Below are 16,852 nucleotides of genomic sequence, written 5' to 3'. Positions count from 1 at the left end.
CAAGGCCAGGGCAGTGAGCAGCCACTGCCGCCTCATGGGTGGCCAGAGGTCAAGCAGAGCGGCCGGCCGCTCAGGAAGATGGGTCCGCAGCTTCTTCAAGGGTCACACCCACACCTGCCACACGACCCACCATGTTCCCATCCAACGGAGCTGAAGCTCCTGTGTGCCAGGATGCTAATCGTGCAGAAGGGTGGCGGGCGGAGGCGAGGCCTCGGGAAGGATGAATGCCCGACAAAGAGGCCCCTCGCCTCTCGCTCAGCCACAAGACAACAGGACCATCGGCCACCCAGAAGACAGCCCCTCATGACACCCTGACCACCAGGCTCTGCAACTGCAAGAAATTACTTCCTGCTGGTTCCACGGTCCGATGTTACGACAGCTCCAAGCCACACTGCAGGGGACTTCTCACCATGGCGCTGCTTGCTACTGAATGTTCGCCAGAGCTTTACTGTCTACAAGCAGTGACCAGTGTCCCCCCACTCGATGACCACACAAACTGTGGTAATTCCATACAATGGATTAATACTTGGTGGAAAAAAAAAACAACTACTGATACGCATGATGTGATCTCCAAATAGCACAGTAAGAGAAAGGAGCCGGAACTCCACCCCATACACACCATGAGTCTGTCTACATCAAATGAGAAAATGTACAAATAAGACACAATGATAACCAGCCCATGGTTGCCTATGGCCGAAGGCTGGGATGAAGGCAGCACGAGGATGCACGAAGGAACCTGTGTGGTGATGACCTGGGGGTCCCCAGAGGCAGTGACAGGTGCACCTGTGTCCTAAGCTCGCTGTCTGTGATCTTGTCATTTATACATGTGTCAGTCAGACCTCAATATGCCTATGTGTATTTATTATTAAAGAGACAAACAAAGCTTCCATTTGTTAGCTCACTTCCCAAATACCTGCAACAAACAGCCAGGACTGTGGTGAGCCAAAGCTATGAGCTATGTAACGCAGGCCTCCCAAGCTGATGGCCCAGACCCAACTCCCTGAGCCATCACCTGCTGCCTCCCAGGGCCCAGAGTCGGGCGTGGAGCCCGCTGTTGAATGCTGGCACCCTGACGTGGCTGTGGGTGCTCTAACTGGCATCGTCACTGCAGTACACCTGCCCCGAAAACACAGCCAGCCTGCTGTGAGAAAGCTTGTGTGTAAGACAGGCTGCGTGTGAGTGTTCCTGCCGCAAGCCCAGAGGGCCTCAGCTCCCAACTGCCATCACGGCCCATGGCCCACCAGCTCCAAGTGACCTCGGCAGGGGGCTGAGTGGGGAGAGGAGGTGCCCCCAAGTCCCGCCCAGCCCTCCTCTGTAAGTTGCAGGGGTCCTTTGGAGGCATGACATCTTGGGTGGTGCCTGCAGACACCCAGACCTCCTTCCTCCTGGGATCCCAAGAGGCCCCATCAGCAAGGAAAGCGGCTTCTCCTTGCCTGAAGTCTACAGGCTGGCCCACCGTGCACAGGGATCTGCCAGGAGGCAGCAGGAGGGCAGTGCTACAAACAACCTGCTTTCACAAACGCAGAGGTCAAGCTTGGTTGCGGAACGACCCCCCAGTTAAGCTTATTTATGGAGACTCAGGGCAATCGCAGGGATAATGCAATCAAGCCACATAGCCCAGCCAGCTCTGCAGAGACCGCGGTGCATCATCGGTCGCCCATCCTAGGGCGGAGCCAGGGAGGCATGGGTATGGCTGATTTCGCGGGACGTGAGGGAGCAGGCCTGTGTGCACTCCTTGGGATGATGTATGAAGATGATCCGACCCAGACAATTTAATGATGCTGCTTTTAGCAAAATAATTAAGCAGCTCTTGAAAATGTTACTTATCTGATTTCCCATCCATTTCTCAGCATTACTCACAATACAAATACCTAGTTATGGAAATGTACTGCAGAGCCCAGGACATGGCCAAGGGGCAGGAGGACAGTGCACAAGTGTGTGTGTGGGGGTGCGGGCCTGGGCTCCAGAGATCCCATCAGATGGTCCCAGGCAAGCATGGAGCTGCTTTGGGGTACAGTAGCATCACCCTCATGTGAAATGGGGGCTTCAGGCTCCTTCAGATCTGGGAGTGCAGATTAAGCATGCTGAGGTGTGGCACGAGAGCAGTGCCGTGAGACTAAGCAAGGGCAGTGACCATCAGTTCCACACGGCAGGTGTGCTCTGCTACCACAGGCAGTTACACGAAGAAGGAAGGCAGGAAGGGAACAGATCTGTGAGTGGAAGAGCTGTAGCTACAGGTGACACTCTGCCCAACCTCCAGGTCCCACACTTTCTAGCACTTCCAGGATCAAAGTTATAGCAGGCACAGACCATGCCCTTGGCCAAGCAGTAGGCCCTACAAGGTGGCTCTGGAAGTTGAAACAGGCATTTTGCACAGCCACAATCAATAATTTGTGCAAGGAGGGAAAAAAACATAAAAGCATAAAAAAATTGATAGAGTGTTCTCATCCATTCCCTACGAAGCAAATGATAAGATACACTTACGGTAATAGGACTAAGCAATAAAACTTACAAAATATGTAGCCCTGACATTTCTGGAAATAAAGTTTTAACAGACGTTGTCAAGATCATGTTTAAACAGAATGAAGTCCGTGGCAGTTCTGGGAAGTTTGCTTCCCAGCTGTTGCATTTGGCATTACTAGGAATCCCCCTGAAAACAGGAAACAGTTCTTTCTGTGTGCTGTGACCACGAAGCCATCAGCTCAGTAGCGAGCAGCACAGAGCACTCAGGCTGGGAGGGAAGGCCTGCGACATGCGGCACACAACATGGGGCAGCTTATGCAGGGCTCACCTGACCTGCAGGAGCATCTGGGTGGAGACCTGCAAGCCAGCCAGAGACCCCCAAGAGTTTCCCTGGCTCCAACAAGGGAGCACTCAGCAGCAGCAGGCATTGTCCACGCACGCATGGGTGGGACGATGAAATCGGCCATTCTTTGGCCCCTTTGTCAAGTATTCTTAACCCCTGAACACAGTGGTATTTACAGACAATAAGACCTTTCTGAACACACACTTCCCAGGCAGACGGACAATGTGAGACGAAAAAGGCCAAGACTTTCAACCTCAATTCGATTCAGGTCAAAATCTTATCTGCCACCAGCACCTTTTAAGTTTCACGGCTCCGGCCAGTGGGCCCTGTGACCTCAGGTTCCAGTTATAGAAAAGGAAGCAGACCAACTCTTGCTCTGGGCTCAACCATCAGGAATTCCTCACGCATTCTTGTAGCTGCGTTTTCTCTACTGGCAGAACTCCCAGCTTTCCCCAGAGGTTCTCATTCCAGGCTCCCTGCCCCAGCCGTGACTCTCATCACCCGGGGAGGCGAGAGGAAGACAAGAAGGAGGGGAGTCAGTGCAGGCGAGATGGGCCGGAGCAGCAGGGATCACACCCCTCGATCTCAGCCACCAGAGAGGAGAGGCACCAAGCGAGGAGAGCCACCCCTGCCCACCCCTCTCTCCCAGTACCCAGACAGCAGGCAGAATCAGAACCACCCGTGCTTGCTGGGCAAACTCCCTCTCCAGGTGGGGACAGTTCCTCCCAGTGGCAAAAGCCACCACGTCCACAAGTCTGCACCGCTGGGTATGAGGAGCAGCTAAGGGAGTGCGGCTGACACCAGCTGTGGTAAGACGGGTGCCAAGGACCGTAGGAAGCTCTTCATGCAATTCCCCAGAACTTCCTCTTCTCCCCTGGTCTACAGTCTGGAATGACAAAGGAAGTTGGGAGGGACTGAGCTATTTTTGTCTGTCCCCTAGCTCTCAATACAGTGACTCTTCCATTCCCGGGGCCGCACAATTCTGCGAGGACCAGGCTAACGCTCTTTGGTTTCTGTGTACTTGCAGAGGGCAGAGACGGGCAGCCACTCGGCCAGCGCTGGACAGGCTGCTTGGGAAGCCTACGTCCCATGTTAAGAATGCCTGGGTCAATTCTTGACTCTGGCTGTCAATTTCAATATCTCGCTGATGCAAACCCTGGGAGGCAGAGGTGATCTAGCAAGTAGCTGGGTCCCTGCCACCCATGTGGGAGACCGGGACAGTTTCCTGTTCCCAGCCTTGGCCTGCTCCAGACTCAGTTGTTGCAGGCGTTTGGGAGATGGGAGCAACAGATGGGATACCAGCAGATGGGAGCGTACTCCATTTCTCTTTGTCACTTAAACGGATAAACAGGCCAGACAACATGGCCACAAACAATCATTTGGGGGCCCTATAAGTGGATCACGGGTCATCTGCCAATTAATGAGCAGGATATAAAAGGGGCTGAAGTGCCAGGCAACAGCAGTGGGGCCTGCCTGAAACTGCTCTCACTTCTCCTAATTGTTAAACTGGTAAGACATTGTTCTAAAGTAACTATAATAACACATTCTTGGGAATATGATAAAATAAATGCAAAAAGTCTAACAACAGCAACAAAAAGCACACAAGAAAAGGGAGGAAATGGAGCTACATTGAAACAAAGCTGTCTTCTTGTACCAAATTTAGCCAGGAAAACCTTACATAAACCATTTTACAGTTTGTAGCATATGGGCCAGAACTGTGGCTCATGGGGCTAACCCACTGCTTGCCAGCACCCCATATCAGCTGTGGTTCAAGTCCTAGCCATTCCACTTCCAATCCAGCTTCCTGCTAATGTGGCTGGGAAAGCAATGGAGGATGGCTCAAGCACCTAGACCAGTTAGCTTTGTGGGAGATTTAGACAGAAGCTTCCAACTTCCGGTTTCAGGCTAATCCAGTCTCGGCCATTGAGACTACTTGGGGACCGAACCAACAGATGAAAGATTTCTAGAACTCTGTCTCTCCCTCTCTCTCAGTCATCCCGACCTTCAAATAAATGTCAAGATCTATAGTGTAATCCTTAACTGTAGGAAGCTAAGTTTGGGGGCAGGTGTGACCTTGGTTCACCATTTGGGACACCCATGTCTTACCCCAGCGTCTGGTCTGAATCCCCGCTACTCCTCGGATCTGTCTTTCTGCTATTGTGCCCCCAGGAGGGCAATGGTAATGGCTGCCAACCACACAGCACAGTCTGCTGCCTTCTGAACTCCTGCATTTGGTCTGGCGCAGCTCTGGCTGTTGCTGACATGTGGAAAGTGAACCAGCTGATAGAAGATCTCAATCTTTTTAGCTTCCATATAAAATGAAAATAAACCATATTTTTCAAAGCATCATTAGTTTTGAAATGAGAGAGTCAAATTCTCCAAAGAACAGAACCCTAAATGCTTATGCATCTAGTGAATTTCAAAACACACAAAAACTGTGAGAACTTTAAGGAGAAATAAATCCATAACTACAGTCAAAGGATTCTAGTATCTCCTTCTCTTAACAGCTGACAGAATAAGTAGAGGAAAAATAGTTAAGGGCAGGTAAGATGCAACCAACACTCTTAATCAATGGAACTTAATTCACCAATTAGATCCCATTCACCAACATGCCTTCAACCTTAGCAACACAGCATCCTTTCCAACTGCACACACGGGGCCAGATAAAGCTGCCGCCTGTGACAACAGCATCCTAGCTGAGTACTGCTTCAAGTCCTGGCTGCTCCACTTCTGACTCAGCTCCCTTGCTAATGTGCCTGGGAACAGCAGTAGGAGACAGCCTAAATGCTTAAGGCCCTGCCACCCCCTGTGGGAAACCTGGATGAAGCTCCTGGCTTCCACCTAGCCCACCCCTGGTCACCACAGCCATTTGGAGAGTGAAACAGTGGACAGAGGAGTCTTTCTCTCCTTCTCCTCCCTCTCCGTTTCTTACTTTGCCTTTCAAATAAATGTTTTGGGGGGGAAAAAAGTCCAAAAAATTACACTTGGACAGATCTTAGTCCGAACCCAAAACAAGTTTCAAATCGTTAAGATGTAATTGAGAGGCAGAGTCAGAAACATAAAAATGCTTCTCCCTGGGCTAGTTTACTCCCCAGACGTCCACACCCTCAAGGACAGGACTAGGCTGAAGCCAGACACTGGGAACTCAACGCAAGCCTCCCGCTGAGGTGGAGGGACCCAACTACTAGAACAATCAACTGCTGCCTCCCTCCTGGCAGCAAACAACTGCGCTTCAAGAAACCTGAAACAGCACCCCCAAGGCACCCAAGATGGAGGAAGGATGCTGCCTGAGCACAATCAAGTCAATCAGTAACAGAAAGATCTCTGGAAAGTTTTCAAATATTTGTTAAATAACCCATGAGACCCAACAAAGAAACGAAACTCAAAAGGAAAAGTAGGCACCATTCTGAATGAAAAACACACTTATTAGAGTTTATGGTATGTCAATAAAATAGCATTCAGCAGAAATTTAAAGCATGGAATGTTGCATCAGAAAAGAAGAAAAGTTTCAATTAAGACGGCACCTTCACCTTAGGAGAGTAAAGCGCAAACGAACTCCAAGTAAACAGAAGCCAGGGAGGCATCAGAGCAGCGGTCAGTGAAACAGAAGACCCAGCATCCAAGAAAATAAAGCCAATGTCTGGTTCTTCAAGAAGGCGAATCAATTTTATAAACCTCTAGATGGGTTAATGAAGGAAAAAAAAAAATACACAAATTATAGTACCAGGAATACAAAAAGTCTGCAGATGTGAAAAAGATAACAAAAGGACATTATGAACAGCTTTATGCCAACTAATTCAGCTCACAAGAGTAAATGGATAGTCTTCTATCCATGATCAGAACTGAATTTGAACTTCCCCACCAGGAAAACTCCAGGACCACAAAATGGCAGCCCTTCCGCGTTATTTGGACTGAAACACAACCAATGCCCACTCACTGGGAAGAGTCTGCTGAATACAGAAGGAAGAAATTACACACCAACTCCATACATACTTTCAAAATAAATAAATAAATAAAGCAACAATATTTAAAAAAACAGTTTTCCCATGAGGTCGTTATCCTAATACCAGATCCTGGTGAGGGACATTGTAAAGTAAGAAAACTGCACCCTGACATTCTTCATAGACACAGATGGCAAAATCCTACCTGACTCAATCTCAGACAGAATCCCACAAACAGCGATGCGGAAACTTTTATTCCGCCAGGGTTCATTTAGATGACATTGTTTGTGCCAAACAAAATTATCAATTTTAAAATGAGACTGCTATAGATCTACCAGTTTTGAGTTCTGCCCGTGAGACTTAGCAGGTCCAGATCCCGTGGATTCATAGGCCTTATAACAAACTGTGGGGACCAGATGTTCCCCACCCCAAAAGTGAGAAAAAGTAGAATGTGTCCACAGATGCAAGGTTGCTTTAACCTTGCACAGTAACACAGTGAAAAGGAATACCCGTAGGGTCAGCTCAGTAGATGCAGAAAAAAACATCTGTCGTAAGTCAGCATCCATTCCTGATAAACAAAACAAACCATATCCTAACATTATGCCTAACAGTGAAAGACCAAATTAAAAGATGAACTACGATTTCCTCTAAGGCAAAGGATCATAAACCACAGCTCTCCTGTCTATGCTGACTGAAACCCGGCTCTGTCTGCTCATTTCTGTGTTCACCGATGGCTAATTCTGATGTACAAGGACAGAGCAGCAGAGACCACATGTCCTACAAATCCACACAGATGGGAAAGCTATGCAAAACCTTATCACTCTTTAAGACTGGTGCCTCAAGAAAACACTTATTTGGGCGTTATGGCACAGTGCGTTAAGTTGCCACCCACACTGCTGGTCTCCACTGTCGATCCAGCTCTCTGCTAACGCACCTGCAAAGACAGAAGATGGCCCAGCCATGGGGCAGAAATGGAGGAAGTGCTGGGCTCCTGGCTTCAGCTTGGTCCAGTTCTGGCCAGTGGAGCCATCTGCAGAGTAAGCCAGGGAATGGAAGAGCTCTCCATCTCTTGGCCATTCAATATAAATAAATAAATCTTACAAAAAAAAAAAAAAAAAGCTTACTGACTTAAGAGCAAGACAAGATAAATCTGTTATTTTTTCTTGAATTGTCTTGGCATTTTGTCAAAAAGTTAGCTTAAGCACAATGCAAAAAAAAAAAAAAATGTTCTTTTGGATTCTTGAGTTCTCTGGGGGTTAGCATTCTTAATATGAAGCTTCTTTGGTATTCCAGCCCCACACTTCAAGCGCTGCTCGACAACCACACAGAGCCAACAGCTGCCGTCTGTGACAGAACAGCCCTGAAGATTTACAGTGTACATCCCTCATTAGCGTCTACCACAGATTAATAGTTTCATAAGTTGCTGGCCAAGGCAAGGACTTTACAACACCTTAATTACGTTTATTCCTCTTTCCTTAACCCTTTGAGCCACCGTGTCAGGTACTTCATACCACACATGTACTTTTAACAAGACATTTTTATTACGACGTGGTTGTAATATTCACTCCTACTTACTCACGCACTTAGCTCTCCTCCCCGGTTGCACTGGGCTGTAGTGCTTCCTAAAACACTGCGGACTGACGGCACTACTTGCTCCTTTTTTTTTTGCTAGAAAGACTTCCATTTCTTTTAGAACTGGCCTGATGGGATTTATGATGGAATAAGGGGTACCACACCTCAAGGCATGGAAGGGGCGGGTCATGACGCCGCCCCCTCTGAAGACACTTCCCATTTTACAGCAGCTGGAAGAAGCACAACTCCCCCAGCCCATCAGGGAAGGATGTCAATGTCCAGCTCATGACTTCCAACCAACCTTTCTCTCTCTCTCTCTAAAGATTTAATGTAGATTTGCATAGAGAAGCAGAGACAGAAACAAAGACATTCCATGGCTGCAACTGCTCTGCTCCCCGTGGAGCAGCCATGATACGGATGACACAGGCTGCCGGCACTGCAGATGGTAGCTTTACTGGCTATGCCACAGCACTGGCTCCCACAGCATAGCTTCTCACTGAATTTCTCATTTATCACCTTAGAATCTGAAAAACCCCCAGGTGGCAAAAGCCAAGTGTTGAGTTTACTCTCTCAGGCTGCTGTTGTCTGTTTGAGACCCTCAATTCTTGGCTGCTTTGGTAGCTCGGATAGCATTTTCCTTTCCTTACCCAATGGTTCTAAAGCAAACCCTGGACCTCTGCTTCTTTCTGTTTGGCTTCTGCTCCATTCCAGGAGTTGGCAAATGCCTAAGGGGGAAAAGCAGTGGTAAATGTGGGCCTCCCAATGTGTGTTCTTTTCCTCCACACTTTTGGCTCCTGCCACATTTGTCCTGGCTGTGCTGGTCAGTCCCCAGTGTCCTCGGGAATATTTATTTCTTGTACTTGAGACAGCATGGTTTAGGTATGCTGTTCTACCATAACTACAAACACAAGTGCATAGTGAGTTTTCCCACTTTTTAAAAACACCATGGTCCCAGCTTTAAAGCTTATTTTTATTTATTTGAAAGGCAGAGCAACATGGATCAACAGAGAGCTTGTATCAGCTAAGTCACTCCCCCAAATGCTCCCCAACAGCTGCAGCTGGGCCAGACCAGAGCTGAGCACCTGGCAGAACTCAACCCGAGGCTCTCCCGGGGCTGGTGGGGACCTCGTCCTCAGCTGCCTCCTTCTTCGGGCACCAGCAGACGGCTGGAAGGGAAGCAAAGCTGGGATCTGAACACAGGCCCCCTGCTTGGCATCTTCACAGCCAAGCCCCACAGCAGCCCCACTGCCACATTTTCAAGACCCATGTCTATTTCACCAAGTAGGCCCTAAGCTTCCTGCCAATCAGAACTGCTCCTATTTCCTGATTGTTTCAACACCTAGAACAGTACCTGAGCCAGAGCCCACTGTGTACTGGATCCATTAACTTTTAAATTGGGGGAGGGGGGAGTCCCCCCCAGGATGCAGGCAAAGCACAGCACAGCCTCTGAACCATCCGGGCCCCCTCAGTTCTCATCCTGCTGATCTCCACTGAGAAATGCCCCATCTTCTAACGGGGCACCATCCCTCAGAAAAGCCACGCACTCCGAATGCTCGGCTGGGATTAAATTACCTCGGCCAGTGCTCAAATCTGTTGTTCAATTATCAAGATTGTTTTGGACTAGATTAAGTGATTTCATTTTCCGGGAGATTTAACCAATCCATTTCAGTGTCTGCCACCTTGCAGGATGGTCTGCCACCATTCTCAGAGATAAGCTTTCTCACATTGGCCTTCAGAAGCTTCTGGATGATAAACAGACAGGTTTTTCCCAAAGGAAGCAATGAGGCTCTTACATACAGAATCTCCAAGCCAAAGAAAAGTGCGCTGAATGCATAAACTACTTACTCTCTCCCCTGGTTGGTCACTCCTACTTCATCCGTCTTTCCTAAAGAAGACAGTTAAAAGAACTCAAAGTGGTTGCTTATGGGAAAACAGAAGTGTCGTTGCTTCGAGAGCCGTTAGATTTCACTGCGTATTAAAAGGAAAACCTGAAAAGTAACTACAAACTGAGGCAGCCACCGAGGAGGGAGGGAGAAGGAGAGAGAGAGAGAAAGGAGAGAGAGAGAGAGAGAGAGAGAGAGAGAGCGCGCCAAGACTGAAGGCAATAGTTGTGACACTGTCTGTGTCCCCAAGTCGGTAAACCTGGCAATAAATTAAAACAGCAAGGTCCTTTCAACGCTAATACTCTAGTATCTGCAAACGTCAGTGAGTAATAAACGGCAGGGCACAATTTAAAACAGAAAAATACATTTGTCAGATAAAAAGCAAACTCAAGAGGGCTTGTTTCATAATGGACAGTTAATGAAATTACAGTGATCAGCACAGTAATTTTATGATGACTCTTCAGAGCGTTAACGAAAGATAATACGGGTATTAGGGAATCTATCTCCGTTGATTAGACAGCTTCTTCGACACAGGGCACGCAGGGCCCCGGCGCTAATGACACACGCAGGGTCTGGGAGAGCAGTGTGTGCTAAACGTCACGTAACAGCCCCTGCTCAGCCGAGCTGGCCGACTGTCACCACCCGCCCTTCCCTGCAAACTCCGGACGAGCTGTGGGCTCCGACTCACGTCCCAGCTCGGTAGGGAAAGGGCTCTGGCACTTCGACATGGCTCTTGACAAATTAAGAGCACTACCAGTTATGTCTTTGACTCAGAAAGGATTACACATCTCAGACTGTCTATGGTTTTAACTCACAGACCTTGACAAAAAGGAACCAGCATCCTATCTACATGTGAAGGGCAAGAGCAGACAAGTCTCACAGGAAACGAAAGCCAATCCCCCCGGTCCCCAAACCAAACACAGCTATCATTACCCAGCTGTCCAGAGGAAGCACGGGATGGGGGCAGAAGGCTGCAGCAGGGGCAGACCCTGCGTGCATGGGATGGCTTTTCCTTATGGAGTTAACTGTCCTACTGCACACCAGCATCACTCCTGCACTGGGAGAGCAGGAAAACGGGAAAAACTTAAATACTGTTCGTTGAATCAGCTGATGAGGGAATATTTTTTTGAACCAAACAAAGTAATAGCATCTTAAGATCACAGAGTCAGAAAATTTCCATTCGAAGGAGCCACACAACTTTAGTCGGGTCACAGATCCAATGCCTGAATTCTCTCTCGGTGCTCAGCGGGAGATAAGGTGCAACTCTACAATCAAGGGAGAGGGATGGTACCATCTCTACAGCTACTCTGTTTAGGCAGTGGGCCAGGGAAATGCAGAGCTATGAGCAGACACTTGTAACGAGCAAGGAAGTAATTAGAGAAAAGGAATCGCCTGACCGCCATGGTTACTGCTCCATGTACCAACGCAGAAAATGGAAACATGGCTGACCCAGCCACAGCACCCCAGCAAGCAGCAGAGCTTACACTGAGCAAGCACTAAAGCAAGAGGTGCTAGCCCCTCTTCTTGGTGAGGTTTCCTGCAGGGCCCATGACCACCTATACCTGGATCGGGGGTGAGAAAGGGAGCAGAGGCTTGAAAAATCAACATTCCAGGGTCTCACTTTGTACTCTTTAACTCACACACCTTTAAGGTTTTTGGGAATCTGCCCCTTGCCTACAAACACAGCTTTGAGCATCACTGTTCTAAGAATGAACTACCGGGGCAGGCGCTGACCCTAATTAAAGTATCCATGACCCACAGCAGAAGATCTGGGCTTGCTACCTGGTCCTGGCTCCTGACTCCAACCCCCTGCCAAGGCAGACCCTGGAGGGCAGTAATTGGGTTCCACGGGGAGATCTGAACTGTGTTCCTGGCTCCTAGGAGCGGGAGGCATTTGAGAGGTGATCAGTAGAAGGCCTTCACTCTCCAGGTCTCTCAAACAGAAATGCAGGTGCCCCATGAGATGGAGCAGGTAGGTTCAGACAGCTCCTTGGCTCTGCTCAGTCCAAGTCTCAGGCCAGAGCCTGGGCACACAAGGATCCTTCTAAGGAGCTCACGGTCCTGAGAGCAGACAGGTGTGCAAACTGGCAACTTCAGTTGATGACACATCGTACAGGTTTGACCATGGGGAAGGTGATTTATTCAAAGATTTCAAAAGAATGCCTTGAAATACAAAACAGACAAAAAACATTCCAGCCTGGACCGAGTTCAAGTTAAGGAAAAACCTGGCTCGGTGTGCGTGAGGGGGTGTGGACAATGATGAGGGATGAAGCTTTGCAGGGCTGGAAGGGGAACAAACACGATTCTGCCAGGGGCTGGCTTCTCAGCTGAAGCACACAGTCCCCAGGAGGAAGGGTGAGGGAGGACAGGGCCGTGTGGCAGGAAGGTGAGCCTGCCCAAGCTTCCACTAGGACAAGCAGCGGTCAGTACCACCACCTGTGCCAGACCCCACGCGAGCGGCTTTCCTCCTCACGCAGGGATCCTGGACAGCCACCAGATGGCAAGGGGGAGACAGACGGAGCAGCTTACAAATATGTACCAAGATCATAATTTCAAACACACCTGACAGCAGGGACAGTCCAAAAGTCTGTATCCAAAGTGTGCACTGCCACACTAGATTTCAACAGCTTCCCTGCACCCCCTTCCCAAATGAGAAGATTTCCACTTTCGCACTAACAGAAGACTGGATCAATAAGATGTGGTGTGTCTGCATCATGAATTGTTTGGTTCATCCCAAACAGGCCACAAAATACTCAAGTATGCTACAACATATATGAACTTGGCAAAAATACGATGCTAGCACAGGCTAAGGCACTTCCATTCTACCTCAGAGTGCCTGGGCTGCAGGGGAGCGCCAGCTCCTGAGCCAGCATCCTACCAACGAGGGCCCGCCGGCAGCAGATGGCGGCTGCAGGAACTGACTCCCACCACTCGTGCTGGGAGGCCAGGGTCATGATCCAGGTCCCCAGTCTTACCCCGGTCCCGTCTGCTGTGGGCGCTTCGGGAGTGGACAGGAGCTCATCTGCTAGCTTTCTCTGTCACACTGCCTTCCAAATAAGAATACTTTAAGTTAAAAAACAAAAACGATAAATGAAAGAGGTCCACCACAAAAGACCTATTGTATGATCTCCTTGATGTGAAATGTCTTTAACGAGCAAATGTCAGAGACAGGACAGTGGCGGTCACGGGCCCTAGGGACAAGCGGGCAGTGACTGCTGACAGGCACAGAACTTCCTCTGGGACATGACCTGCGGCCTTGCAGGAAGCTGAGAACAGGAGCAGAGCTGAGACAGCCCCCCGGTCCAGGCGAAGGCAGGAAGGTACCAGGCAATGTCTCCAGGCGCACCACAGCAGCCCCCCACACCCTTTCCCCCCCGGCACGGATCTTACACCCTGCAACTAGGCTGAGAAAGCCGACTAGCTACAACACTCTGAGAACTCCTCAACACTTCCTAGATGTAAATCATGTCTTCTGTGAACAGCAATCATTTCTTTAGCTGCTATTTGTGTATTTAGATTCTCTCATCTTGAGCCAGTTTTGACAGCTTGTCTCTTTTTGGGATTCGTCTGTATCATCTTAGACTATCCAATTTGTATTGATATACTTATCTGTAGCACAGAAGTCTCTATTCCTGTAAGGTCCTTTTTTTAAAAAAAAAGATTTATTTATTTCTTTTTTTTACTGGGAAGTCATATTTACAGAAAGATCTTCCGCCCACTCATTCACTCCCCAAGCAGCCACCAACAGCAAGGCTGAGCCAATCTAAAGCCAGGAGCCAGGAGCTTCCTTCGGGGCTCCCAGACAGATATAGGGTCCCAAGGTTTTGGGCTGTCCTCAACCTCTCTCCCATGCCACAAGCAGGGAGCTGGATGGGAAGTGGAGCAGCCGGGATACAAGCCAGTGCCCCTATGGGATCCCGGCATGTATGCAAGGTGAGGACTTTAGCCACTAGACTACCGCACTGGGCCCTCCTGTAAAGGCTTTTTCTTCACTGAAGTTTTCAGATTACCAACTCAGTTTCTTTCACTGTTTAACTGTATAGTTACATTCTTTTTTTCTGAGTCAGTTTTGATAGTTGTGTCTTTGTAGAGATTTGTCAGTATCACCTAGACTATTCAATTTGTATACATATAATTGTGGCATTTTACTTCTGCAGGGTCACTGTCCTCTCTTTTACTCTGATTTGTCTTTCTCTCCCCCAGCCCCAACCGCCTTTTTCTTTTTTTAATTTTTGCCTTTATCAATCTAGCTAAGGCTTATGAACTTGTTATCTCTTCAAACAGCCAACTTTTGTTTTTTATTAATTTTCTCCATTCATTTTTGGTATCATTTCTTCTCTCACCTCTATTACTGTTTTCCTTCTGCTTCTTTGGGCTCACCATCACTCATTTGAGAGACAGAGTGGAATCACACGGGACAGTCCTGTATCTCTTTTTGAGGAAGGCTGACACTCCACCATGTGTGTGTACGACACTTGCCCTTGTGTCGAGGGACAGCTGGCCGGCTTTCATGTTTGCGCTGCGGTGCACTGCGCTGCTGGGAGCACAGGCCCCTGCTCTTCGATTCTTTCTGATACACATGCAGAAGTGACAGTACTGGTTTACATGGTAATTCTCTGCTAAGCTTTCTGAGGTACTATCATAATATTCCCCATGGCAGTTACTCATTGTATATTCTCCCCACAACGCAAAAGCTACCCATTTTGCTACACCCTTGCATATTTTCAGCAAATCCTCATTCATTTAAGATTGTTCTGCTCTATCCATTAGAATACCTTTGATTCTTACAAACCAGCTGCAGGTTGGGCAGATTCCTTGTAACTAAGACCATATGTGAGGAAACCGGAATCCACACTGTACTTTTCCACATCTTAATGGACCTAGCTCACAAGTTTCCACTGTGTACTGAGAATGAGTCTCCACTTGAGAGTGATCTTTAACAATGCTAAAACCTGGATGGGGAGGCAAAGTGTGGGCATCTAGTGCGCCAGTCTGGGCGGCCTGCACCCACTATACTGGACAGCCCAGTTCGAATCTCACCTCTGTCGCTTCTGATCCATCTTCCTGCTATTGTGGACTCTGGGAGGCAGCAGCTGGGAGCTAAAATGCCGGGTTGCTGTCCTCCACGCAGAAGATCTGGACTGAGTTCCAGGTTCCTGGCCTGGCCTGATCCAGCCCTAGCTATTGTAGGTTTTTGGGGGAGTGAGTCGATGGATAGAAGATCTGTGTTTCTCTATTTCTGCCTTTCAACTAAGTTTAAAATAAATATTTAAAAATAACTATAAATTCTGAATGAAATTCAAAGAGAAAAAGAAGGGAGGAAATGGCTGAGTACTAAAAACAGCCCAGATGTGAAATAATCAAGACACAAAGCACAATGGCAATGGAAAACTGACAGACAAAAAGCTAGCCACAGGGACCGGTGTTGTGATTCCCCAGGCTAGGCAACATCACACACGAGCACTGGTGAGCCCCAGCTACTCTGCTTCTCATCAGCTCCCTGTTAAAGCACCCAGGAGAGCAGTGAAAGATGGCCCAAGCACTGGGGCTGGACACCCACAGGAGAGACCTGGATGGAGAGCCAGGCTCCTCTCTGACCTGGTTCTGGCCTGATCACTGTGAACATACAGAGAGTGGACAGCAGATAGGAGATCTTTTTTTTCCCCCTTAATTAAAAAAAAATATATATATTTATTTAACAGGCTGATTCAGAGACAAAGGAGAGGAGGAAAGACAGGGACAGCTAAGGTGAGCCGGGCCAAAGCTAGGAGCTTCTTGCAGGTCTCTGACGTGAGTTCAGGGCCTCACGCACTTGGGGTCACCCTCTGCTGCTTTTCCACCACATCAGCAGGGACCTGGATCGGAGGTGGAACACCGGGATTCGAAGCAGCACCCATATGGGGTGCTAGCATCAGCTTATCTCTGTAACACAACACTAGCCCCTGGAAGTTCTCTCTGTGACTGAAATAAATAAACGCTCATTGAATCACTTCAATAAGAAAGTGCTGAGAATAAGCGGCTGCTCTGGAAAGATTAACAAACTTACTTTACACAGCCAAGTTCAAGCTGGACACTGAGTGCGTGTCCCTGGATTCAGTGCAGGACTGACTATGGCGAATGAGAGTTACATAGTGTGAACCATGACGCGCGGAAACTTGCTCTGACAGCTGCTTGCACGTGAGCAACAAGAGTGTACTACCTGATAGCCTTCTGTCTTCTTCTGACACCACTTCAGCAAGGCATTCCTCTTCGAGCCTCCATATTCTCTTGCCAATGCCGAGAGAGGATCCTTCCTTTCTTCCCTGGGAAGCGAAAAGCAAAGTGGCTGACGTTGAAACAGTTTTAAGCATCAGAATAAGAAAACAGAGTTAGTTTACATTCTGAGCAGGAGAAATGTACATTCAAAGGCCATCTAATGGCAAAGATATCTTCAATGTTTTAGAGTGATTTATTTATTTGAAAGCCACAGTGATAGAGGGAAAGGGAGAGAAAAAGAGTAACACACAGACACGTTGATTCACTATTCAAATGGTCGATGGCCTATTAGTTCAGGCTGAAACCAGGAGACCACAGCTCCATCTGGGTCTCCTGTCTGGATGAAAGGGAGCCAAGCACTTGGCCCATTTGCACTGTCCTCCAGGCACAGCAGC

General features: G+C 48.4%; 1 protein-coding gene across 2 annotated transcripts in view; it reads right to left on the bottom strand.

The window, feature by feature from the left end:
• The window catches only part of SPECC1L (sperm antigen with calponin homology and coiled-coil domains 1 like), an 89,902-nt gene that overhangs the window by 12,318 nt on the left and 60,732 nt on the right, over positions 1-16,852 (bottom strand). For both annotated transcript variants that reach the window (XM_041003610.1, XM_041003609.1), the window contains exon 12: positions 16,402-16,504. In XM_041003610.1, the coding sequence (XP_040859544.1) occupies positions 16,402-16,504 (103 nt within the window). The remainder of the gene's footprint in view (positions 1-16,401; positions 16,505-16,852) is intronic.

Source organism: Ochotona curzoniae, unplaced genomic scaffold, assembly GCF_017591425.1.
Source record: "Ochotona curzoniae isolate NIBS_2020 unplaced genomic scaffold, NIBS_Ocur_1.0 scaffold_274, whole genome shotgun sequence".
NCBI classification, from domain to species: domain Eukaryota; kingdom Metazoa; phylum Chordata; class Mammalia; order Lagomorpha; family Ochotonidae; genus Ochotona; species Ochotona curzoniae.
Note: the sequence above shows the minus strand (reverse complement) of the source record. Positions and strands in the feature narration are given on the sequence as shown.